At 42.7% G+C, this 26,283-nt stretch overlaps 1 protein-coding gene and 1 long non-coding RNA gene across 5 annotated transcripts; one reads left to right on the top strand and one right to left on the bottom strand.

Annotated features, from left to right (window-relative positions):
* Positions 1-1,225: 1,225 nt before the first annotated feature.
* Positions 1,226-17,764, top strand: LOC109434273 (epidermal retinol dehydrogenase 2). 4 transcript variants are annotated; one of them, XM_019711078.3, is made up of 7 exons: positions 1,226-1,579; positions 5,089-5,435; positions 9,786-9,917; positions 11,393-11,492; positions 14,013-14,157; positions 14,822-14,947; positions 17,449-17,764. In XM_019711078.3, exons 2-7 carry the CDS (start codon positions 5,103-5,105, stop codon positions 17,540-17,542), a joined length of 930 nt encoding a protein of 309 aa, XP_019566637.2. In that variant the 5' UTR covers positions 1,226-1,579; positions 5,089-5,102; the 3' UTR covers positions 17,543-17,764. The 4 variants fall into 4 exon arrangements, with proteins under 4 accessions (XP_019566637.2, XP_019566638.2, XP_019566635.2 ...); XM_019711079.3 differs by lacking the exon at positions 1,226-1,579 and adding an exon at positions 4,940-5,010; XM_019711076.3 differs by lacking the exon at positions 1,226-1,579 and having other exon boundaries at positions 5,023-5,435.
* LOC141568521 (uncharacterized) lies at positions 7,208-13,947 on the bottom strand. The gene is made up of 4 exons (XR_012491676.2): positions 12,537-13,947; positions 11,678-11,732; positions 10,778-10,862; positions 7,208-7,839 (listed from the first exon to the last, which is right to left on the bottom strand). It is a non-coding gene; the product is annotated as an uncharacterized LOC141568521 (long non-coding RNA).
* Positions 17,765-26,283: the final 8,519 nt, after the last annotated feature.

Below are 26,283 nucleotides of genomic sequence, written 5' to 3' on the forward strand. Positions count from 1 at the left end.
TCTCACTCCAGGTGTTGCTCACCTCCACATCTTGGCTCATTCTGTCTACAAAGTCTGGAAGGCCCTGTCGGCCCAACTACCTCTCCTCCCTCATCCAGGCTAGGTGCCCCTCTTCTATGCACTGGGCACCTGAGGTGCATGTCTATTACCTGCATATGTGAAGTTCATGAATGTGTCCCCCTTTCCCCCCCAAAACAGCTCTGCAGTTCCCTGGAGCCATACACAGAGCCCTGCACAGTACATGCCACAGGGTGAGGATCCCTGAAACCAATGCACACACACCTGTGCTATTCAACTTCCAACAGCACCGCTACTCAAACGATTTCCACAGCTCACCACAGGTCACCACTGCCTCCAGGAACATGAGTAACCTCCTAAACACTAAAATGACATTCAAGGCTCTCCCCTGCACCTACTTTTCCAGGCTTCCGACAACCTGTTTCTTCTCACAGCCAAATAAAGAACAAATGTGCAGTTTTCACACACCCAAGTGTGTGCCAGATATAGGTTGGCTAACGTGGCTCTCCTCTGGGCCCTCACCACTTGTTCACATCCTACACAACACCGGGTGAAAAACAATTCCTAGTGCAATCTTGTCCTTACTCCCATTTTTCCTTCAACACCCCATAATTCATTGACATTTCTGCTTTTGTCACACGTCAAACTCCACCCTCTATTATAAGCATTCAGTGGTGACTTATGCGTGTATTAGATGATTAGCTAATGTCGAGTGATTTTTTATCTGTTTTTCTTGACAGATGTGGCATTGCTGTATTTTCTGGATAGTTGTACACAGAGAAGATGGTCAACAAATACTGATTGGATTAGAGTGCACCGCTAACATTTTCTCTTTTTTCTCAACCTCACCTGGTTAAAACAAACTTCTCCCTCGCCCTCTTCTCCCCCGCCTCTTGCTAGCGCAGCACCCCACCCGCCGCCCCCGGCTCTCCCCCGCCCACACTACTTACCACCCCCGGGCCGAGAGAGTTGTTGACCTTGATCCCAAGTGGAAGAATCTGATGCTGCTGGAGAACTCCGCTTCTGTGCGCTGCACTGCTGGCTGCAGAGGCACGACCTGGCTCCCCACCCCCGCCCCCGCAAGGACTCCCGCACCTGCCTCCTCTTTGTTCTCTAACACAAAGGTTCCCAGCCTTGAGGCTGCGCTTGGAAACACCTGGAGAACTTTTTAAATGCTCTTACCTGACCCCCGCCCCTTCCAACTCAGAAATTCTGACTTAATAATCCAGGGAGTAGGCTAGCAGAATTTTTAAACGTCCCTAGGGCTTTTGTTCAAAATCTTGGCGTGCGCGTCGGGTCTACGCGACCTAATTTCCAGCTTCTTAATCTGACCGCCTGGGGAAAATAAGAAAGAAAGAAAGAAAGGAGAGCGGACCAAATAGCGCGCGGAGCCGGGGACTGCCCCACCCTTGCGCGGGCGCCGCCTGCCCGCCTTTAGACTTGGCCTCTGGCGTGCGCCGGGATAAACCGCTGAGCTTTGCCCAGCAGCGAGCCAGTGACAGCAGAGCCCGAGGCGGACGAGACCGGCTTCTCCGCGGACTGCGAGGGCAGAGTGTCCGGGGTGAGTTGCCAAGGTCTGGGCCCAGGGGCCGGGCACGACCTCCGGAGGCGAGTCCCCGGAGGTGGGGTCGTGCGAGGCCCGCGAGCCCGCGGGCGTTACAGCGAGATGGGAGCGCCCGGGGAGCGCGGGAGGCGAGAGGCGAGCCCTCGGGAGCGCCGCGCTTCCGGGGAAGCGCCAGGCGGCAGAGGCCCGGAGGCCCAGACTGCCGCGGCGGCCACCAAACCCTGAATCCCGCAGGAGTAAGCGGCTAGACTCCTTCGCCTTCCCGGAGCAGAGAGCGAGATGACTCTCTGGTCCCCTCTTCCTCTTCGGTCCATTCTGCCCAGGTGCCCTCCCCTCTGTGCTGAATGCATCTACCTCTCTCTCCCCACCGCCCCCAATTGCCCCTAATCTCTCCCACCACCCCCATCCCGTGCCCCTTACCAGGGCCAACTTCCTACTGTGCCCTGTCCTGGGAAGCAGATGCCACCTGTTTACAACGCACCAAATTAGTTTGGTGTTTGGACAAAGAGGCTAGGGAAGGGGATGGAGACACCCAAGAAGTCGTCAGCCTTATTAAATTTAATGTGCTCTATCACTCCCTAAGGAAGAGCCTTTACACTAAAATGGAAACTTTCATTTACTTTTGTAAGTATACTCACTATAACCATCTTTCATTGATACAGCCAGGGATCATTAAATTCATGTTAATAGAAACACCAGTCATAGCTCTAGCTAATATTTATTGTGCTGTCATTATGTGCTTGGCACTGTTCTAACAAGGCCTGTAACCTGGCAGGCCCCGAAATCCAGCTGGATGCCTATTGCCCCACCCCCACCCTATGCATCCTAGGGGTGGGGGGACATTGAGGATTTTTTTTTCTAATTTGCTTAGAAGTTTCATATGGGGTAGTAGTGACCATTAATACTTTATCTGCATTAACTCGTTTAACTCCCTCCCACAGTTTCCCTATTTCATAAGTATTGATACATACTAGTAGCATCCCCCTATTTAAAGGAGGAAACTAAGGTACAACAGATGAAGTAATTTTCACCAAGTTTGCAGAGAAGTGGTGGCAGATCCCGAATTCCAACCCAAACTTTAAACTCTAGACCTCAGTACCTGTGCAGGTCCCCCACAGACACCCTAAACTCCAGATGAGGGAGACCTCAGGATGCCATGCTCTTAAGAACCTAGCAAGCATCTGGGATGAACAATGGACCCGTTCTAGGTCTTGCATTGAGAGAGTAGAGTTCTGACGTCTAGAACCCCTGCCATTCAGAACTTTGATGTAACCCAAGTCAGTGGGGAGACTCCTTGTCACCCGCATTGTGAGAAGTAAACCTTTGTCCTTCTGGCCTGGACTTACAGAGAGGTGTGCCTGAAAAGGGCCATTGATGGCCTGGTGTAGGCTTGCTCGTAGAAGGAGGGTTGGCAGTGCCCAGGCTGCAGCCTGGAGAGGGTGTCACATTACTGTGGGAAGTCTGACTCTCATCCTTGTACCTCATGACTGCGTGTTTAAAATGAGAGTCTGATGACCACTGTTCATCCTTCAAGGCACCTTTTTTCCAAGTCCTGCAGAGCCTGAGAGGCCCAGTCAATCATCCAAAAGCTATTCTGTGAAAATAAATTTGAGCAAAAATGCCAGAAAGTTTGAGGGCTATTTCACCCAAAGCGCGGTGATACCCAGTGCTCCTCAGCAGAAAACACACTTTGACCAGAATGTCCATGCCACCCACCACCAGCATTATTATTCCCTGGACAGTCCTGGACACACAGGTCAAACCTACCTCAAAGTTCAAACTCTTCTGTCCCTCTGCTGGGCAAGCTACTCCCAGATTCCTCTACCTCTTACCATTCATCGTTTGGATTTCCACTCAGATGTCCCTTCCCAGCAAATCTCTCCTGTTGCTTCCTACCTTGACCTCAAGATTGCTAAATTAGATCACCTGTCTACTCTCTATAGTTCCCTGCACTTTTCTTTATAATACTATGGCTTATAGTGATGTATTTATTCATTTAATGTCTGTCTTTTCATAATGTTAGCTCACCAGGCCAGAGAATATGGAAGGCTGCCAATCCCTTCAGCCCCAGTGCCCAGCATCATATACTTGCACAGCATTACTGTTCAATAAACATAATAAATGAACACCTGGCCCTGCACTAACTAGCACAGGGGTTTTAGATAAACCACTTTCATATTCTTTCTGATCCTCAGCCTCATCTGCAGAATGAGCCAACAAACAACAGTTTAGGTAACAACAGTTTACTAAGTGTCTGCCCATGCCCCAAACCCTCCTGTAGATGAATCTATCCACCCATAGTCATTCATAATAACTAGTCTGTTCTCAGCCAAACTAGAGTAAGTGAAGACCTGCTGTTCTTTAATAAAGAACACCTCTGTGCCTCTCAATTGAATACTCCATTCAGGGAAACACCCCAACCCCAGCACAATATGCCCCCTGCTAAACATGCCTTCTCATCCTGGAGGAAATAAGACCTTCCCTTCTTTCTCAGGTGGTTGTTATAGTAAAGCACCTTATAAACTCATTCTCACTAAAGTGTGAATAACTGATAGCAGGATGTAAGCATGGAACCCTGTATGAGCTTGCCAAGGAGAGGCCTTTTATTCATTCAGCGAACCTATTGGGTGCCTTTTTGGTGAGCAGCACTGTTTACTGTTCTGGAGTCTATGAGAATCTGAGAAACATGATAACATTCATAAAAGACTTACTGTGAGTCAGCATTGTGGTCAAGCATGCGACATACATTCTTATTTCATCTGCAAACCACTCTATGCCACAGAATCAGTGCAGAGGCGGAGACTGAAGCCTAGAGAGGCTATGGAGCCTGCCCCAGGTTTCACAGTTAGGGGCAAGACAGGACAGGAATGTAGGTCTGTCTCTCACCCATGTCCTACAATCACAGGGCCGAGTGGTAAGTGATATAGCACAGGGGGCCTCAGAGCTGGGGAAGTGGTATCCGGAGCTGTCAGAAAAAGTTTGGAAAGTCTAGGTACTTCTTTTCAAATACATGTGTAAATAGGATTTTACACTTTGCTCTTGAATTTCAGATTTTAAACAGTGATGCAAAAAGGAGACAGAAATAAAACGAGAGACATAGCAGTTATCATAAACATTACAATATGGTCAAGATTTTGAACATAAAATCAGCCAACAGGACTCATGATTATTCAAAAGTAAATTTAACTGAGAAAAATAATGAACTTCTCCTTTGAATTTAGGCGGGTTACAGTTCTGGTTAATGAACATTTCTGTCACTGCATCGCTTAGCAGTCATGCAAATGTGTGCCGAGCTTGAGCTTAGTGCTGTGAGTGAAAGTCGGCCAAGACACAGTCCAGGTCGCTCCCCTCCCCTTTCAAAGTTCAGAGTTCGCTACCAGAAGAGACGTTTCAATCAGGCTTCTCTGTTTCTTTCATTATTTCAGAAAGTATGAGCTCCACATAATAAGCAAACTCAGGGGGGAATGGACACCTATGTCTTTACATGACTCTGTCTTTCTTTATAGGTGTCAGCCAGACTATGGCTCCCAGCCTGAGCGCAGCAAAGGAATTATTAACATTCTTAGGAAAATCATTGTTTACTGTTCTGGAGACTATGGTCTTTACCTTAATCCCAAAGCCACGGAAGAATGTTGCTGGTGAAATCATACTCATAACAGGAGCTGGGAGTGGACTTGGGAGGCTCTTAGCCCTCAAATTTGCCCGCCTTGGAGCTGTGCTTGTTCTCTGGGATATCAACAAGGAGGGGAATGAGGAGACGTGCAAGATGGCTCAGGACGCTGGAGCTGTAAGAGCTTATGCCTACACCTGTGACTGCAGTCGAAAGGAAGAAGTGTATCGAGTGGCTGATCAGGTAAATGGTGGGTGCTTTGGGTAGTAAGAACTCTACGTAAAGCTTAGATGTACATCAGTGTCTATCTGTTTGGCTTTCTCAGTGCAGAATTGCCTGTCTCCAGCATCCCTTTAATTTAAAAAATATTGGGAAGTCAAAATTAGGATTTTTGAGTTCTCACTGTATGCAACACACCATGCTAAGCACCTTGTATGTATTGTACCCTAGTCCTATTAAGTAAGGCCCATTATTATCTGCATTTCACAAACAGAGAAAACCGAGACTTAGGGTAGCTTACCTAAGCTAGTAGCTTACCTAAGAAACAGAGCTAATAAGTAGTAAAGCCACAGCTGGTACTTGAGTCTGTTGACTCTGGAGTATGTGCTCTAACCACCATGCTATACTAACTGTACTGACCCCTATCACAGTATAAGAGGTAGGTGATGGCACCCTTCTTTGAGGATAAAGAAACTGAGGCGCGGAGATATTATATAACCTGCTTAGGGTCCCAGAGTTAGTATATGAGTAAACCAGGATTTAAATCTGCATCTAGTCTGATTTTAAATCCAGTTATTTCCACTCCACAACAATGCCTTTCATTTGAATCTATATTTCACTAAAGTAATCATAAGAAAATCAGAATATTTTGTTCATCCTTAAGGCTCTTAACCTCAGTTGCTTCTTTGGTGGTGATAGAGATACACATATAAAGAATGCTTTCAGGAAACTAAAGCTCCAAGACGCCAGTGGTAAGTATTTTCTTAGTTCGTAGAGGCACATGTCTGATGGCTGCCTCCTTTTCCTCATAAGGATTTCTCTGTCCTCACATTGGCACAAGGACTCCACAAATCACACTCCTGGACCACTGTTTTTGTGCCTCCCAGAATTCCCCCATTTAGTGAGAAGGGAGGAACCAGACCAGCCTGTGAAAGGCAGCCCAACCACAGTGGAAAGTTATTGCATAGCTTCTTGGCTCTAAAATGGATCCCTTGCTATTTCCCACCTCACTTCCTAGTGGAAAGGTTTACAGGTAATTGACTGGTGTATTTGTTTAAGTTTGTCTTTATATTTTACATATCTGTTCTACCATCTCCAATCACAGGCTATCCAGAACAGTCTGGAGATCAAACCTGACCAGCTAGCATGGGCTCACACTAGGCCCACCCTGCAAAGTGCAGTTATGTCTTTGCTGTAGCCAACCTCACAATTTCTGCTCTTTGTACTTGAAACACGGACACCTGGCATGTTGACTTACACTGACTACAAACAACTTCTCTGGCCACTCTTAAATAATAACTAGCTCATATTCAAACACTTAACGCCTTCAGAGACTGAGCAAGCTAATATGAGGTGCTCCATAAATAATTACTTGCCTCTTTCCCATATCCATGATTTAGTTCTGCACAAGATGTTCAGGTTCAGAAATGGTCAAACATGGCATATTACTAGGCGTTTTATTCAGCTTTTCTTACTTCTAGGTCTTGGAAAGAATTAATTACATGCTCTTCAGAATTCAGGGAAAGCACACTACTCTCTGCCCTTATAAACCAAACATTTCCACTTCTTATTCTGGATAGCGGGAAGGTACCGGAGAAATTTTATGAAATATCCCATAGAGGAGTGATCAAGGTAAAAATTGTCAAAGCAGTATGACAGTATTTTATCTCTACAGAGACCCCAATAACCTTGAAAACTTGTGTCCCTAGATCATAGCTTAGCACTGGAAATCCAGCCTGGATACCTGGCATCCTGGATGAGAGGTCATTTTGAATAAACACAAGACCAGACTGGAGCAATGTAGTTGTCATGTATTCTTGATGTGGCATGTTGAAGTGTCCTAACTATACATTTAAAGACTGATCCCTTAGATAAGCCAAATCAGAGTGGATTTTGCTTAGCCTACATCTATTTGGCTGTATTAGTTCAACAGAAAACAAAAACAAACAAACAAACAAACAAACAAACAAAAACCCTTATTACAGGCATACTCAGAAATATTGCAGGTTCAGTTCCAGACAACTGCAGTAAAGCGATGCATCTTTTTGCTGCTGAAGGGTCTTGCCTTATTTATAAACAATGCAACATCTGTGAAGCGCAATGAAGCAAAGCACAATAAAATGAGATATGCCTGTGTTTGTAGCATCTGTGAAGATTTCTTAAGGTTTATTATTGATTCCTGATGTCTAAAGTCAGACTTCAGGATTGTTTCATCTTTTAAACTGGTCACTGGTAGGCTTTTCCCTGTTTCCCACTATAACAAATAAGTAGTGGCTGGGAAATTCAAATCAGCCATCTCGGGCAGTGTGCAGTTAGATGCTGACGGGAGGGTCCTCCTACAGATGCTGTTGTCAGAGCGTAGATGTTCACAGAGAAATCCCTGCCGACAGGTGGGCGCAGCTCATGTTGCCATCCAGGGCTGAACAAACTGTTACCACATCAATAATGAATGCAAGGGGAAAAACAGAAAGAAAAGAGAATTAGTTAAAAACTGGCATCTGTTGCACTCTCCCTTAGATGTTACCTTTGGGCCCCTTATAAAACAACACAATACCATCTTACTCTCATCCCAGGATAAGCATTCTATTGTGTTATCATTGGTCAGCAATAGTTAAATATATAGTTAAGTCACAGTGAAATCTGATCCCTTTCCTCCCTAAGGTAGCAGAGGCTAGGCTAAATTTAAAGGGAAAAAAGTAGACTTTGGAGGGGTAAGATAATCCTTTAAAAAAAAAAAAAGATAACCCTATATATATGAAATAAAGAAGATTATTCACATGAAAAATCCTGTCACAAATGCTTAGTCTTGTATATTTAAAGTATGATCCACAAAGATATAATTTTTATATGCTGCAAAGATGCAAGCCATGGATAATAAAACTCTAGGTGCCTACTTTAAAATTAAAATCTGGTGTTTATTTTATTGAGCGTATGATAATATGCTTTATTCATGTGAGAAGTAGTAGTGGAACCACATCCCTGTTTATTTCTTAGATGTAACTTCCAGCTTTGCCATCCTGACTCTGCACTAGGGCATCAGCCTCTAACGCTAGTGCCCTCTTCCAGTCCACATCCCTATCCAGCTTTTGATTCTGCCTCAGGTAGGCCCTACCTCGTTGTTTCTAGCCTTGACTGCCGTTCATCTAGGATTTCACTATATATTTTGGCCACTCGCCCAATAAGACTTTGTTAGATTGTTTCTAGTGCTTTTATCTGAAAACTCTAACATGGAATGTGAGTTTTCCTTACTCTCTTTCATCCTAAATTTACTCTAGACTACAGATCTACTTGGCTATTAAATACCTAACACATGTCACCCTCGTTGCTGGGACACAGGCCTCCTACAACAGCAGATGAGAAAGGTGGCAGTTTTCACATGGCTTCATTAATACATCCTCTCTGCACCAAACTGTAGCATCCATACAGACAGGTGCACGTATTCACATGTACACACATGCATGCACACAGGCAGATGCAGCCGTGCGCACACAAACACAGAGAGAGAGAGAGATGTCAGTCGTACTGCTGTGAGCCTCCTGTGCAGTACATGGCAACTGCAACCAGTGGTTCTCTCTGATTTTGGAGACAGCAGGGCCCCTACTGTGTGAGACAAATTACAGTAATAAAGTTTACAACACAAAGAGGAGCAAAGAGACAGCGCCATCTCTTTTGTCAGTCCTTGAAAATCCTGTGCTCATTTCTGACTAAAGAGCCACTGAACATTTGTTGTAAGAGGAAGACTCCAATGTCACAACCAGAATTTTTATTTCTCAAATAAAAGTTATTGACTACTCTTGCCTGAGTTACAGCAGGAAATAGGGCCTACTCTGATCCTCCCTTCACAGATCTTTTGCCTAAAAAGTTTGTGGGAGAGAGAAGAAAACCAGCTAGTTGATGAAAACAGGACAGGCAGGTTCTGAGCTACGCCGCATGATTAAAGCATAGATGTAAACATCACACTTCATTTGCTCCCTACTCTACCCCACCTCTATGAGTGCTAGGTCTTGATTTATATGACATGGCTATAATGGCATATGTCCCATCACATTGATTTAAATGATATGCTACTTAGAGCATAGAACAAAGTTACTAATCACTGAGTATTATAAGAACAGCTCTAACTGTAGTAGTAAAGCAGTATTAGATGTTGGAATCATCATAAGAAGGGTGGAAGAAATGAGAAGAAAAGCATCAGACTTGCATCTCTGATGCACTGTAAGTTCAGCAAAGGAAATAAAACATACTTGTTTTCAGACTGCATAAACTCAATCTGAGTTAACAAGGAAAATAGGCATATAAAACTGGGGGAAAATTAAACCTAGATCATATAAGGAATTACTGCATTGGTGATATTGCTCTTGTTACCCAATTCAGGTTAAAAAAGAAGTTGGTGACATTTCCATCCTAATCAATAATGCCGGCATCGTAACAGGCAAAAAGTTCCTCGACTGCCCAGATGAGCTTATGGAAAAGTCTTTCGATGTGAATTTCAAAGCACATTTATGGGTAATTATTTTTTCTTCTCATAATAATTATGAAGCTACTCTGACATTTCAAAGTACCTTCCTCTTGTTCTCTTACAATATTATTAGCCTCTGAATAAAGCAGTTTTAGACCTGTCCTGGTCTACCCAATCGTCCCCTCCTGTTCCAACTTAACCCACATGTCCCAGAGCCTCTGCTCAGGGAATCCTATAAAGACACACTGTCTTCACGGTGGCACTACCATTTCTTGTTTGCTAAGCACTATCCTACATACCTCCGGTATAATCCTTAAAACAGTTCAGCAAATAAGGGATCACAGAAGTTAAAAGATTTGCTCAAGTCTATACAGCAAGTGACAGCACTTAGACATGACCAGGGTGACCTTATCATTTGCCTAAGCTGGAACTTTTGTAAGTGCAAGGGGGCATTATTAATAAGAAAGCATTAATCAGGTCTGTTCTGGGTAAAACAAAGCATTCGGTCACCTGACTCAGTACCTAACCAATGAGAGGAGGGTTTCAACCGGTAGCCCTGGTGAGCATATGCTGTGGACCTTAAGGGCTCTCAAGGTGTGTGTCCCCAGGGAGAAGCCAAGTGACTCATCACAGACCATTTAATCTCAGGGTGCTTTTTATTATGCTGTATGGTTTGCTTGTTTTGATTTTCCACCTCTCTCTACATATTAGTTTCTCTGAAACTCATTATGATATAGACAAAGGTGCTTGACTTTTATAAGAGATCCCTTTTCTCATATTTACCCCTATTAGAAAATAAATATGAAATACAAATATATGGCATATAAACATGCAGTGATTCATATTTGGTTAATTATTTCTTTGTTTCAGAATACATCTTCTCCCAGAGTTCATTGCTCTCCTTTACCTTCTTTCTCCAGATCCCACATCAAAGATGAAGGTTTTCTGTAGTCCTCAGACACAGCATATATCCCCTTTCTAACAGATATTCTCTTTTATGACATGGAATAAAAATAGGAAACCATTATTCAAAGAAGTAGAGATAAATTTAAAAACAAAGTGATATTTTTAAAGTGAAGCCAACAGCATCATGTCCTCTGAACAATGTTCAGAAAAATCTGAAATTTAAGTATGAGTATGATCCGAGGGAGGGGGAGGCAATTTAAATCCAAATAATCATATCCTTTCCTTTCTGGATTGTAGCTGCCACAGCTAAGATTTCCTTTTACTGCTTCAATTGTTGTCTTAATATTGTGTTTTTAAAAGGCAAATATGAGCAAAATATAAATCTGAATAAACAATTTTTAATAATATTGGAATTGCCATCAGCAAAATACTGGTTTTGTAAGTTAAACAAGTTAAGATGGTTATTTTTCAGATATTTAAGTTTTTAAAATGCCTTCAGGCATTTTTTATGAGCTTGAAAATGGTTTTTAATTATTATAAGGACCACATAAACATCTGAAAAAGTACAAAGTGTGGTATGAAATGTTAAAAAAAAGTTTTACTTTGCTTTTCTTAGACTTATAAAGCCTTCCTACCTGCTATGATCGCTAATGACCATGGACATTTGGTTTGCATTTCAAGTTCAGCTGGATTAATTGGAGTCAATGGGCTGGCAGGTAAGAGAAATGGAATATTTCACACTTGTGCAATTTTTTCTAACTTGAATTTATGTAATAGCTCTGAGTAATGAGCATTGACTTGATGCACTAATAATAAAAGAAATAAATTCAGAAATATATTCAATAAGTGAAGTAGTTGAGAACTTCGTTATGCATCAAAACTGCCCATCAGATATACTTACTCGAAACTGAACTGTGTGCACTTTGGAATCATTAGGTCTTATGCAATCCTCTGGGCTTAAAAAAAAGAGAAACAGAGAGACCTTACTGATAAATGTTTTGCACAAGTGATTAGCATAGTCACCAAACCCCCAAATTCACCTGGGATGGTTTTCAGGAGGGTAAGGAAGACCACTCTGCCTTCTGAAGTTTCCATTCAGTGGTCTCCCCCTGCTGTCAGTTTGGAGGAAATTTCTCCACCCCAAGAAACCTACACTTCACCTCTTGGCTTTTCCACTGGTTGGAAGACTTGCAGGAAAGTGGTTGTCATTTCAATCTCCTGTGCAACTGACTTGACATTAGCAGTGGGGAAAGGACAAAGAAATGCACCAAGATGCTTGGTGAAGGTGGCCCAACTCAGGAGCTGGCTCAAGGAGGAGCCAAAGTCATGTCTTTCCCCTCCAGGCATCCCCTGGAGCAATGTCCTATGTACTGGCTTACACAGATCCCTGGGAGTCACGCATCAGAAACCCTAGCTGTGACACTCAGACAACATTGGCCAGCTTGCTGATTGGGCACTTCCTAATGCTTTTGAGCTGAGCGGCACAGCTCAAGATTCACAACCCTAGTCTAAGCACAGTCCATCTCAGGTAGGTGTTTCAGAATCACCAGTCACCCAAAATGTTACCAGTCTATACACATCTCCCTGTACCCTGGATTTTCTTCCTCTATCCTTAGAATTCATCCAGTATTATTACCTCTCTCATATGTCTGATAAATCACAGAACTTTAGAATAAAACGTGTATTTATAGCTCCCGTTAGTCCTTTTTCTGACACAGTATCTCTATCTTCAGATAGGCTCTTCCCCAACCCCAGCTCACCTTAGAAACAAGTGTAAACCTTTTGTAATTCCCGCAGTGTAGGTCTTAGTTCCCGTGCATCAGAAACATGAGGGGTGCTATTTAGGATGCAGAGTCCCTGGTCCTGGGCCATCTCTGCTCATCCTAATCTCGGGCACTGAGGAGCTCAGGAGCTGCATTTATACCAAATGACACATGATCCTGGAAGCTGCTCAGGACTTCTCCCCTCCCACCTCTATCATCTTACCCACCGTCTGGGCAGCAGCAGGGCCTGATAGCCCCACACCTGGCACCTGTAGCCTGACTCTTGCCAGTTGTGGGAGCTGCTTCTCTTGAGACGGAGCAAGTAAGGATACCTCTTTTGACTGTGAGAGCAAAGGAAAGTAGACGTCCACCTAAACACCTTTCCTACTCCAGACTTTTCAGCAAATTATTCAATGTGTTTACTTGAAGTGAGTGTGATTAAAGGCAAAAAGCTCAAAACTGACATAAATGCCACTTTCTGTGTTTTCAAGATATTTAAGAAGTTCAGGTTGAAGCTACTGAATCCTTTATTTTTCTTCTGGAAGTAGGAAAAAAGAGCGATAGTTGGAAGAGAACTTGATCTGAGTATCATGATCCACTCTACCCTCCCTTGCCTCTGCTCCTACGTCACTTATTATTTTATTTCTTCTTTTTTTGTGTTTTCCGCCCCTCCTGGGTTGAAGTTGTTTGAGACAGGGACTGGACACAGATCTTATGCCCCCTGTAACAGCTAGCACCATGTCTGACCATCCATTAACATAGGTGAAGTCTAGCAGTGTGACCCACAGGAAGTTCCCCACAGCCCTGCTTCTCCTAGCGTCCACTTGGTCATTATCAACTGGATTTATGTGACTGTGTCCTTTCCACTCACTCGTCACTTCTTGCAGTGGGAGTAGACCAAGACCATACAAAATAAGAACTCTGAAGTTGTCCCTCTCTCTGTTGGTATTAGTGTTACAAGGAAACCTTAATGTAATGCCATTTTTAAAACTTCAGGGCCAGCCCGGTGGCTCAGGCGGTTGGAGCTCCATGCTCCTAACGCCGAAGCTGCCGGTTGATTCCCACATGGGCCAGTGGGCTCTCAACCACAAGGCTGCCGGTTTGACTCTTCGAGTCCTTCAAGGGATGGTGGGCAGCGCCCCCTACAACTAAGATTGAACACGGCACCTTGAGCTGAGCTGCCGCTGAGCTCCCGGATGGCTCAGTTGGTTGGAGCGCTGGCTCTCAACCACAAGGTTGCTGGTTCGAGGGATGGTGGGCTATACCCCCTGCAAACTAACAATGGCAATTGGACCTGGAGCTGAGCTGCGCCCTCCACAACTAAGATTGAAAGGACAACAACTTGACTTGGAAGAAGTCCTGGAAGTACACACTGTTCCCCAATTAAAAAGAAAAAAAGTCCTATTCACCTTCCCCCCGCCAAAAACAAAAACACACTTCGGAATATGCATTAGTGTTGTTTGTGTTTTTCAGATTATTGTGCAAGTAAATTTGCAGCCTTTGGATTTGCTGAATCTATATTTATAGAAACATTTGCCCAGAATAAAAGGGGGATCAAAACCACCATTGTGTGCCCATTTTTCATAAAAACTGGAATGTTTGAAGGTTGTACTACCAGGTAAGTACGTTCTTTGATTTCAAAGGAACTACATTTTTGTAAATGATTGGCCATCTAATATATTTTGTTCTTTTTTTTTTTTTTTTTACAGTTGTTTAAAAAGACATTTTTCTAGGATTCGGCCTGATTTATAAATGGTTTCAGAATTTCTTCTTTACCCAAATGTGTTTATGTTTAAGATATTGGGTTTAATGTGAATGGTTTATCAAGACTGTGTCCAACTCTTAGCCACCCTGCAGCCTGGTCTGCTCTTCCATCTCCTTGGCGCTCCTGGTCACATTCCTTTTCTGCCACCCAATTCCTTTCCACCCTCATCCCTGATTCCACAGAAGACCTGGAAATCATTGAAGGGACACAAATGCTCAATTGTGCATCACATGGAGATAACCGTCAGTTTTGAAAGACTTGTTTACAATATTTAGATCATTTGTTTAATACAGTTTCACATATATGCATATTGTAACAACAGTATATTAGAATCATCATTTTCCATTTTAAATTCTAGTTATCACTATGTTGATAATAAGGGAATAAATATAGAAATAGATCAAATCTGGAAGGGGAAGAAGCAAATGAATGATAATGTCTTACAACCTTTTTTTATTCCTAATTTGTAAGAACTGTTTTTTATTAATTTATTAATTTATTTTTTTTAACCTCCTAGCTGCCCTTCTCTGTTACCAATTCTGGAACCAGAATATGCAGTCAGAAAGATAGTAGATGCTATCTTACAAGAAAAACTTTACTTGTATATGCCAAGGTTTTTATACATCATGGTGTTTTTAAAAAGGTAACTATCAGCTTCTATTACTTCTCTAATGTGCCAATCAACAACTTATTCCAAATCCTATCAGGAGAAGGGGCTGGGGATCTGTTAGATGAATGAATGTTAATCCCTTCCTTGTGCCCACCTGCTGACACAATCTCAAATTTGCATAGTTGCATAGTTGCAGTGCCTCACAGGGGCCTGCAAAATGGAGTTGGGTCCTTCTAGCCCTCTTAGTATTTTTTGTATTATTGTCAAAAAGAAGTAGATTTACTGAATGACCTGTGGACAAATTGAAATGACTTTTTTTAGGAGAGGTGCTTTTTCATGTGCTCAGCATAGAGTAATCATGTTGGACTAGTTCTTATGTCCATGCTTCCTTGAGTACAGGGCGCAAAGTCAAGGCCAGAGAGCAAGCCAAATATTTCAGGAATTTGAGGAATGGGTAAAACTGGCAATGGAGGGTCAACTTGAGCTATAAGATGGTTAAAGAACTTGGGGTGGGGAAACTGAAAAGGTTTCCCTGTTAAAAGCAAAGAGAGCATCTTCGCCCATCCTCTGTTCTCCACTGGGTTTCCATGCTGAGACACATCAGCTGCTGTTTATGAACATTTGACCCAGTTACTAGAATGACAATGCCGAATTGCTGAAGCACCTGCCGATTCCCACTGTCTCGGTTCATTTTCTAGACTGTAATAGGTCATCTAGTTATACTTCCCCCTCATAGGGATTTCTGCTTTAATAATAATGGAAGCACATTCCATTATTGAACCACTCCCCTCTGCTGAGTTGATATCTGTCTTGTTTTAACTTCCATTGGTTCTAGATTTGCCCTCTAGCACTGTGAGTAACTCCATTCCTCTTGACAACAAAAATTCTTCAGTTGTTTGAACATAGATGTCATGCCTCATGTCAATAGCATGGCTATAAGCCATTGCCTTTCCTGCATAAGCAAATGTCCTTTCTCTTTACCTAGTTGTATCTATTTTGTGCAATGAACCAAAATCATTCTTACATCCCTTCAGGTTGCCAGGCTTCACCTAGCACAGGAATGCTGATTGATACAGCTGACTGAGGCCATGTGGGGCAGGGCAAAGGGTCTCTGACAAGGAGTTTGAAATCTAGGGTTATAATCCTGCCATTTACTAAGTCTGTGACTCTGAGCATGACGTTTATTCTCTGTGCCCAATTTCCTCATTTGCAATGTAGAAGTCAATGCTTGTTACAGTTTGTAAATGAGTGAATGTAATGCACTATTTATTGGGCAGTGTGTGTTCATAGTACAGTGGCAACTCTTGCCTAATAGTGGTTTATAGGATAGTAATGCCAATTGTAAAAATCATGGGACATAATTTTTCTAATTTTTAAAATAATTATAACATTTATATTTACTTTTATAGGATATTAGTTCTGGGCCCCAGACTGGGAGAGATCTACATAGTTCCTGAGAAGGCTTTGGAAACATGAAGAAGTTCAGTGAAGGGGATCACAAAATACTCCTTCAAATATTTATTCAACAAGCGTTAGAGAGTGCTTTGCATTGCTCACCATCCGAGGATCAGTGTTTACAGCAAAGAACAAGAGAGACAAGAGTCCCTGCCCTCGTGGGAATTATCTTCCTGGGGGACAGAGGGCAGGGAACAAAGAAACAAAAAATAATAATAAAGTAAAAGAAAAGGTATCCTGGAGGGTCATAAGTGCTACGAAGACATAAAGCAGAAAAAAGGAAATCCCAGAGTGAGAAGTAGAAGGGCACAAGTTGAGATTTAATTTTCAGTATGGTGATCAGGGGTGGTGTCATGGAGAAAGTAACATTTATGAGAGACCTGAAGCTGGAAGAGCAGGAACCACCTGGATATCTTGGGGTGCCCTAGAGGGGCAGCAAGCACAGGCTACCTTTCTTTATCCCACCCTTAGGACAAGTCTAGGATTACTGTGCCTGGTATGTTTACTGTGTCTCTCCTTGCTCTGCACTGTGAACGTCAGGATCAAAGGGGTCAGAGTGGTCTTTTGGGAGGGGTAAGTGGGGGTAAAGAAGATGAACAGTCTTAGTTGGGTCTTGCGAAAGGCCTGAAGAGCTATTACAGCTAATCCTCACAGTAATCCCAGAAAGAAAGACTGATGACATCATTTCACACTGGAAGAAATTGACACTCGCGAGCTAATTAACTTGCCTGAGATGCCACTGTAAATGACACAGCCAGGATTTAAGCCAGGCTCATCCAACTCCACAAGACTTCACTGCTTCCTATCAGTCATTACATAGTGGTATAGTGAAGCTTTGGAAACGGACATCAGAAGTGAGTTGAATGACATAAATAAAGCAAGGAGGGATATAGAGACCCTGGGCCAGTGTCCTCCCACATAGTGACAAGCCCCAGATGACCCTGAGGCATGCACATTAATGTGTGCATGTGTGAATGACTTCATCTGCGTTGAGTTGGTGACAGTGCTATTCAGCTGAGCTGGTAAAGATGCTTTCATGAATGATAACCAAGGGTGTTTACTCTTATGTTCTTTTTTAGTGTCCTGCCCCTCAAGATGGCACTGCTCTTGGCTGAATATATGGGTACCTTCAAGGTAATGGATGGCTTCCTTGGCCAAAAGAAGAAGGACTAAAAACCAACTCTATGGCTGATTTCATCTGAAAACTCAACATTACATATTGCTTATTTCAAAGAGAAAAAGGATTTTTGTCTGATAAAATATATCTGGAGGCTACAACTATTCTTATTCTGCTATCTGGATCAGTATTTTCAATCAACACTTTTAAAAATAATGTTGCTATCTGCTTTTTGTTGAGATTTTTTTTAAATTAATAAAAGCAGCCCATTTTTGTCATCTCTGCTTGCAACAGATGTGAGAGAGAATCTTCTCTCTCATGAACTGCCTTTTGCTCTGGTCATTGGGGAGGTGTGTCAAATGGAGCAGGTAGCTGTGCTTGAGCCTTCATTGGGGAACAGGGGCGGGGGGTGGAGGATGAAGAGCAGGATGAGTGTTTAGCTGAAATGCCCTCTTTCCAGAGGATACAGAGGACTCTGGATTTCCTATCACCTTGCTCTCAGCCTTGACCTTTTTAAACCTGTGCCACCTGGTGTAGAAAAGGCCAGCCTCCCAAGTCCTTCTTTCCAAAGCAGCCACACAAATGCTTACTTCTATATGCCCTGGATACTCACAGACTAAGTGTAAATCCTGCTGAAGGTACATCAGGGGCCACTGTGTCAGAGAGCCTTCCTGTCTATTCTGGAATGATCCTAGTAAGCAGTGATCCTAGATCAAACTCGAAATGGGATCACTTTTTTTCCTAGAAGAGATCAAAGAATGGTGGCTTACTCTGAAAATGAAGTTCTACTGAGTTACATGAACTGCTATCTATTAATCCAGAAAACACACTCATGTGGTTAATTTCAAGTGTTATGTTAGTATTTCAAGTTGGAATTCATGTTGAGGTGTTTTTCCACAGGAGGGACAATTTTATTCATTTGTATTCATCAGTGCTGCCTTCATTTCACATCGATTGTATTCTTACAGTTTAATCAACTGGCCAACCTCTTTCATGCTTTGGAGATTGACCATAAAAGAAAGATTAAGAAAAATGTGTTAATTACCATCCCCTGGAACTCCTTCCCAGGCCAGAGGGGCCACCTGCATTGCAAGAAAAACAGCAGCTTTTATGTCTTTCTTTTGTGTGGGGAGCAGGAAGGGAAGACCCTGTGAGAGTCAAAAGAAAAGGATTTGAATATCTTGGAGGTAAGTTGCTCTTAGAAGGGCAACAGGAATGTGTTATCTGGAATCCACTGTGGACTGATTTATATTGAGCTGTCTGCATGATTCTGACAACTCTGCTCCTGTATTTCCTTTCCATTCAGAAAGGCTTTTAAAAAAATTTATGATAAAAATGATAGCTAATATTTATTGTGCCTGGCACAAAGCTAAGCACTTTACACACATTATTTCATTAAACAAGAATATTACATCATTATTCAATGAATAATAAAGCTATTTGGTGTATGCCAGAGAATAAAAGGTGCTTTATTTCACTAGAGTGACATCCTACTCAACTGTAGATGTGTACTGAGAGGATCAAAAGGCCCTCTTAGACTAACTAACTGATGTTCCAAATCCTTGGTTAACAAGGTTAATTAAGAGAGAGGCACAATATTGCTCCTATATTGCAATTCCAAAAGCGTATATTCTAGGGGCCTGTCTATTTAGTTGAAGAATGAAAAAGAGACTCTCAGAGGCTTTAACAGAACAAAGGTCTGGGGTATAGTGGGCATCCACCACATCATAACAGCATTAACAGCAATTATTTCTAATTGGAGACCATCTTGGCTGGACTCCTACAAAGGCCTGAAATTCAATTGTGGTTTTACAGTACCCATAAAATTGTATAAATGAATTCTGATTTACTTGAAGTACTCATATGAGAAGAGACCACATGTAAATTAAATGATTCTAGAGGGTAATAAATAACAAGGTGATTTAATACCACTTGGGAGCAAGTGTTTTCAGCATGTGTGTCATACAAGTTTCCATCTGAAATTTAACCCTAATGACCCCATGGTCAAGACCCCAACACCTAAGCAGCCTTAAGAAATGGAAGGCAAAGGACAAGGGCTATGCCAGGATGCCAGGATTGGGCACTCTATCCTCTGGGATGACATCATCTAGCATACTGTAGTCAGCATGCTGTTCAAGAACTACGATAAGAAGAATTCTTGAGTGGCCAGATGGCTCAGTTGGTTAGAGTGCGAGCTCTGAACAACAGGGTTGCCAGTTCGATTCTCACATGGGTCAGTGAGCTGCACCCTCCACAACTAGATTGACGACAACGAGCTGCCAGTGGGGCAGCCAGATGGCTCAGTTGGTTAGAGCGTGAGCTCTCAACAACAAGGTTGCCGGTTCAATTCCGGCATGGGATGGTGGGCTGTGCCCGCTGCAACTAAGATTGAAAATGGCAACCGGACTTGGAGCTGAGCTGCGCCCTCCACAACTAAATTGAAGGACAACTACTGATGGGCCCTGGAAAAACATACTGTTCCCCAATATTCCCTAATTGAAAAGAACTAAGAAGAATTCTTGGTATTAGAAGGAGTTTGTGTAAAAATATGTAATCGTGCTCTTCCTTGTTTGGTTGGTTTGTTTTTATGTTGTGATGCTATATTAGTCAGCTTGGGCTGCCATTATCAAACACTGGGTGGCTTAAACAACAGAAATTTATCCTCTCATAGTTCTGGTGGTCTCACAGTTCTGGAAGTCCAAGATCAAGGTGCCAGCTGATTCGGTTTTTGGCGAGAGCTCTCTTCCTGGCTTGCAGATGGCCCTCTTTTCACTGTGTCTTCACATGGTCTTTTCTTCCTGTGTGGGCGTACAGAGGTCTGGCTCTTTTAAATAAAATCATTTGGAATCTTGCAGGTAGGTTCAATAAGAGACAGCTGAAAAAAATACAAAACTAATTCTAACCTCTGAGAGCCCTTGAGAAAACCATGACAGAGAATTGGGGCTACGAAACAATAGCTGATGTGAGGCAAGATGTCCCATGCAGCATAGTTGTGTGAAGAAATAATATGACGGTCTAGGCAGTTTCAACATTTCTAATCTAGTGACCTATTTTGGGTTTATCCAAGGATCCCCAACTCACTTTCCTTCCAAGTTGCTGAACAGTTTCCCTTTGCTGTCAGTGAACAGGCCACAACTGGACCATTGGGGAGAGGCTGTGGTTTTGGTTCCCTGTTTTTTGTGGGGTTTTTTTTTTTCATAAACTTGTATCAAATTGGAAACTAATAACAAGTGCACCAGTCATTGGTGATTGTCCCTTGGGGAAGGCTGCTTGTGGGTGATGACAGCAAAGGCTCTGTCGTCTGTTCCTGTACAGTAGACGTGCACCTGAATATCCTTAAGAGGATCAGCTCTTCACTGAAGCAGTGATGAGAGAGGTAAAACAACTCAGCTTAGCGTCATCAGTTATTGCTTCAAGGCCTAAGATTTCATTGGCTTACCTCACATTGGTCTTTCTCATTGCGTTTTACAAAGGCTACCAACGAAATCACACTGGCCCTCTATACAAAGCCAGGTAGACCTGTCACCACTTGGCTCCTTATCCTGTTCCTCATGGTGGCCTTTCAGACCTTCTTGCTTCTCACACCCACCATAGTCCCGTCACCTGCTCTTTCCCAAGGGTGACTTTCTCTCCTACCACCAAGAAAATTGAAGGTAAAAACTATAAACTCCCTCAGTTCCTCAAGCCAATACCTTCAAAGGCATTTAATTCTGCTTCCACCTCCCTTCTTTCTCTCAGCCTCAGAGGAAGCAGTGAACCTGCTCAGGTTAGCCCTGTGGCCTCCACTCAGGGCCTTCCAGGCCTCCTCAGAGGTCCCCTCTCCCATATCTCAACCTCCCCACCACCAACTGTCTCCCCACGTCCTATAAGTATATTAAAGACCATGTGAAACTTAAAAATAATAAAAATTTTAAAAATTTACAAAAACCCCCATGCCACCCTGGCAACAACTCTCTCCCCTCCATTAGTAAGTCACATTATTTAAAATGCAGCCTAATTTAATTTGTCCATCTCATTGCCTCACATTGGCTCCTAAGCCATTGGTTTCCATGTCCATCACGTCATGGCAATTTGTATGAAAAGATTCCCGGGGATTTCATTCCTCATCTTATTTTACTTCTCATGACTGATATTATTAACCTCTCTGCCTTTGGTCTTGGTGTCATCTGCCTACTGCCCTCTTCCACTGCTTACTCCTTAAGTTATTTTGTGCTCATAAAGTTTCTGTCCATTGAGTTCTCATTTTGTAGTTTCCCCCCCATGAGCTCCTAATGACGCCATCGCTCCTCTTCCCATGCTCCCTCCAAGGCATCCAAGCCAGAAACCCATACAATGCTCTACTTCTGCTTTCACTTCATCTGTCACCTCCCCACCCACTTGGTAATCAAATCCGTCTACTCGGCCTTTTGATCATCACTAGAGGTTTCCTCACCATCCCCACTTCTTCCGCCTTAGTTCATGTTCTTGACTGTTCCTGGTGACTGCAATAGTTTCATAGCTGGCTTTTCTGCATCAAGGCTTGCTCACTCTATTACTGATTATATCTAGCTAACTGGAAACCTCAATGTAACAAAGGCTTAAAAAGTGGAAGTGTATTTCTCTGTGAGGTTTAAAAAGCCTAGAGGTAATTGCTCAGGTTAGTAGGGTGCTCCACAGTGCCAGGGGCCTAAGCTCCTCTGCACATTTGCTATGTGTGGCTTATGACCCAAACATCACTGATGAGCACAGTCTACAGTAAGTGCTGGAACCTCGGCCATTATGGCCCCTTTCCAGCCTGCCAGGATCCAGAGGGCAGAAGGCACCTCTACATTGTTTAAGGACAATCCAAGGACACTGCACACTCCACAAACACCACGTCCTATTAGCCAGAATTAGTCACATGACTAAACCGACCTACAAAGGATGTTGAATATGGTCCCCGTTTTGTCCTGTCACGAGCCAGCTGAAGTACAGGGGGTTCTGTTCCTGTGGGAAAAGATAAGACCAGATGTTGAGTGTCAACTTACAGTTTCTGCCAGTCTATTTCCCCAAATATCTATGTATCCTCTTCTCACCAGGTAGAACCCACAGACCTCAAAGCTCTGCCCCATCATTGCATGCCCTGCAAAGTCCAGAATTCCTGGTGCCAGGCAGCACTCTCTATCAGATCCAGATGTGCTTCTTCATGGCCTGATGACCAAGAAAGTAAAAGGTAACTGATTTACCCCCATCACATTCAATACACAGTGGTACGTGGAAGTAGAACTGCCATGATTGGAGAGGGAAAACAATGGAAACAAAACGAAAAGAAAACATGAAAAAAGAACTTTCCATTCAAAACTAGGAGGGGGGCAGAGGAAACATAGTGATAGTCCATAGCGGTGGAATCCTGAACAGAATCACAAAGACTCCATTCCTCAGGTGTTCCTGCCAGGTTCTGTCCAGTGAAGTGCCTCCTTGACTTTGCCCTCCAAGGCCCTGGAGGGCTCTTTGTTGTTTAATTTTTTTCCAAGGCCACATCTGCGGTAAGCTTTGCAGACTTTCTCCTTCCTCAAGACTATAGATTGCATAGCCTCAAACTAAAGGTATGAAGAATTACAGCCTCTTTTGAGCCTGACCTCTGTTTGCTTTGGCAATACAACTCCCTCAGTAACTCAGTAAGCTTTTGGTATATTTATTTCATCCAATTCATGGGGCATTTAAACCACTGTGAAAGGTCTTGCCTAGATAAATCTTTAAGCCTGAAAAGTGTGCTCTGTTACTGACATCTGTGTTCTGCCATCACCTGAATCTTTTTCTCTCCCTCTCCATTTAGTGGAGACTCTCTTGGGTCCATCTGAAGCAAAGGTTTAGGGAAAAGGCCACACCCATCATTTGATGTTTGCTGTGATGCTGGATTCCATGTCTGACAGACAACCCTTAATGGAAGGTGCTGGAAAAAGGATTGGGACAACAGTCTTACTTCTGCTAAGGCTGCTGTCTGGAATCCACACTTCCAACTGCTTTTCCCATCAGGCACAGAGGGTGCTGGATGCTTCAACCGTCCAAGACTCCAGATGTGCACCCTCTCTGTCAATCCAGCTGGCAGATAGCCAGGACCTCCTCCAACGGAGCTGTATTCCTCACACCTCTGTGTGGGTGCTCTCCAGCCTGAGTTCAAATCTGTGAGACTGCTTAAAGTAGCAAAAACATCCAAAGCACAGCAAAATTCTGAATTTGTCTTACCTTTTTATCTCATGCTCTAATCTTATTCAGCAGGTGATACAGCTTTCAAGGTAGAGCAGGGTCAATTTGAGCTAAATATTTCCACTGCCAAACAAGTATTACCAGATTTCTAGTCTCTAAGATTCTGAGCAATTGCCACCTGCCACCTGAGAACTTGAATTTAGTTATACCAATATTTCCATTTCTGCTAGGTACAATACTCCTCCATAATATACATTGAGTTCTATGTTATTTTAAAAATGAGCTTCTGATGATACAATAATCCCAAATAACAATAATTTTAAAACTATAATGTGTACTCTCCGCTGTGTGAAAGTCCAGAGGTGGATGAACCACATCTTCTATGGTGGGTCTGCTTTATGAAGTTTGAGGGACCTGGGCTACTGACAGCTCCTCATTCGGCCATCCTGAAAGTATGGCCACCACTATTATCAGGATGTCAACCATTATAGCCACCTTCCAGGCAGCAGATGTAGGAAGGGATAAAAACAAAAAGAATAAAAACATCGATTTGCTTTTTAAGAATGTTCTAGAAGCAGCCACACAACACTATCATATTAGACCTATGTAAGTGAGACTGGGGATTGTGGTTCTTATTACAGCAGCTGTGACTCCATCTAATAACTGCAGAGGTATCTAAGAGTGGGAAAATGGGCATTGGTATTCTTGGCCTCAGGCTCTTCCAACTCACAGAAATTCAAATCAGTTTAGCTATGCAACTTAGGTCAAGCGATTTGAAGTTTCTGAAATATTTTTCCAATTCTGCAAATGGCTGTAATTCCTCATATGACTGTTGTAAGGATTAACTGAATTGGCAGTTATGAAATGCCTAATGTGGGGTTTGGTACTTACTAATGCTCAATAAACATCAGTCTCTACTCTGTCTTCTGTCTACACTCTCAGCTTGACCTTCTACTTTGTGGCCATGTATCTGGTACAACTCAAAATCTCTTTATATCACATTGATATTGACATTTTTTAACCTGTATGTTAAGGGTATTTTAAAATTTCACTCTGAGAAGTGGAATTATTTAGCTCTATGGATTTTCATAGAATATTGTTTTAATTCTTTGTAATCTAAAAACATTTGTCTAACTGCCTTTCAGAGTATAACCAAAAAAATAGAAAATATAATGCTCTACTTTGAGTTTCTACCTATGTTACTATTCAGTATACTCTATATAGGCCATTTGTGTTGATATAATTTTGGATAAACTTGGAACCCTGGCTTTTTTTCTCCTTATAGATCCTATTTGTTTTCCCTTTCCTCCTCCCTTTCTCCTTTTTAACTTCTCTGTCTCTTCCTTTCAAAATTACGTATTGAGTGTCCATTATGTTTGCAAAATACTATGTACTAGGTACGCAAATATGTTATAGGCTGCTAAATTGAACATTTGCTTGCTATCTTGATGTCTTGAAATTTTAGCTGAAGCCACAAGCTGAGAACAGGGGTGTTAAGTATCTTTTTTATGTTCTAAAAAAAAAGAGTTCTAGACATATCCATGCAGGATAGCAAATCCAGGTTTTGATATGGGAGAGCCCCTCACTATAGACATTTTAAGTCTCCTTTTCCCTAGTTTCTTAGCTCCTTAGCCCCTGGCTTTGATTACTCTTCTAATCAGTTTCTGAATCCTAAACATTGTTCCTAGCCTAAATCACAGAATGTCCCTCACCCCAGCTTCAGGTAACTACTTAAAAGCCTGTGACTTCCCAATATCTCCAAGCCATTCCTGACCTAACTCTTGGATAATTCCATCCCAGAGACCAAATAGGTTTTAACATTCCCCCAAGCCAGCATACTTGTTGATTGTAGTCATTGAAGCCTAAAGTTCTTTCCAACCCATTCTGGGCCCAGCTCCTGAACAATTGACGCCACCTGAATGACTGGTTGAATGGCCACAGGCTCTATAGAGCTAATGGATTTATTAATTAAAATCTATTTTTCCTCATTTAGGGGCCTTGGGAATACAGAGGATACCCCAACAAGATTGCCAGTTGCAACCAAAGAAGCCAACATGGTCTTCCAGGTGGATCTGAAGACCACTTCTTCTCATCTAAGATCGGATAGGGCAAGAATTCTGTGAATCCCTCAATAGATTGGGACAGATCTACGCCACTGCCCAGCAGGAAGCAGTTACAGAAGAACAGACTTCCTGTCCCTCAACTTCCCATAGAGATTTTATGGGGATCACATCTCTCAAGGGGAAAACAAGGCAGGCAGTTAGAGACAGGCATCAGGTCTCTGCATTCCTGCATAACCCACAGAATGCGACCCCAGAAGACTTCCCCTCTCCACCCAAAACTTCCCCTTTTCATTGTAATTATATACCCCTATCAGGAAACAAATAGATACAAAATACCGGACTGGATTAGACCAGTCACTTGCACCTGCGCAGTAAATGCCACAACCACTTTCATTTCACCTGGGCCTCATTATACCATCATTATAATATAATACATATGCCAGGAAGTTCATTAATACTATAACAGACTAAATTCTGGGAAGGAACATGAGTAGTCTACAAAAGATGAGATAATACCTCTTGTCAATCGCAGGTGTCAATCACGTGATCCCACGCCAGGAAAAGAACAG

This window comes from Rhinolophus sinicus, chromosome 7, assembly GCF_057876585.1.
Source record: "Rhinolophus sinicus isolate RSI-liver-muscle chromosome 7, RSI-T2T, whole genome shotgun sequence".
NCBI lineage: Eukaryota > Metazoa > Chordata > Mammalia > Chiroptera > Rhinolophidae > Rhinolophus > Rhinolophus sinicus.

Coding starts and splice junctions, on each gene's coding strand:
- LOC109434273 (XM_019711076.3), top strand. CDS start 5,067: ATGACTCTGTCTTTCTTTATAGGTGTCAGCCAGACTATGGCTCCCAGC. Junction 11,493..14,012: donor TGGAGTCAATGGGCTGGCAG/GTAAGAGAAATG, acceptor TGTGTTTTTCAG/ATTATTGTGCAAGTAAATTT. Junction 14,948..17,448: donor ATCATGGTGTTTTTAAAAAG/GTAACTATCAGC, acceptor GTTCTTTTTTAG/TGTCCTGCCCCTCAAGATGG.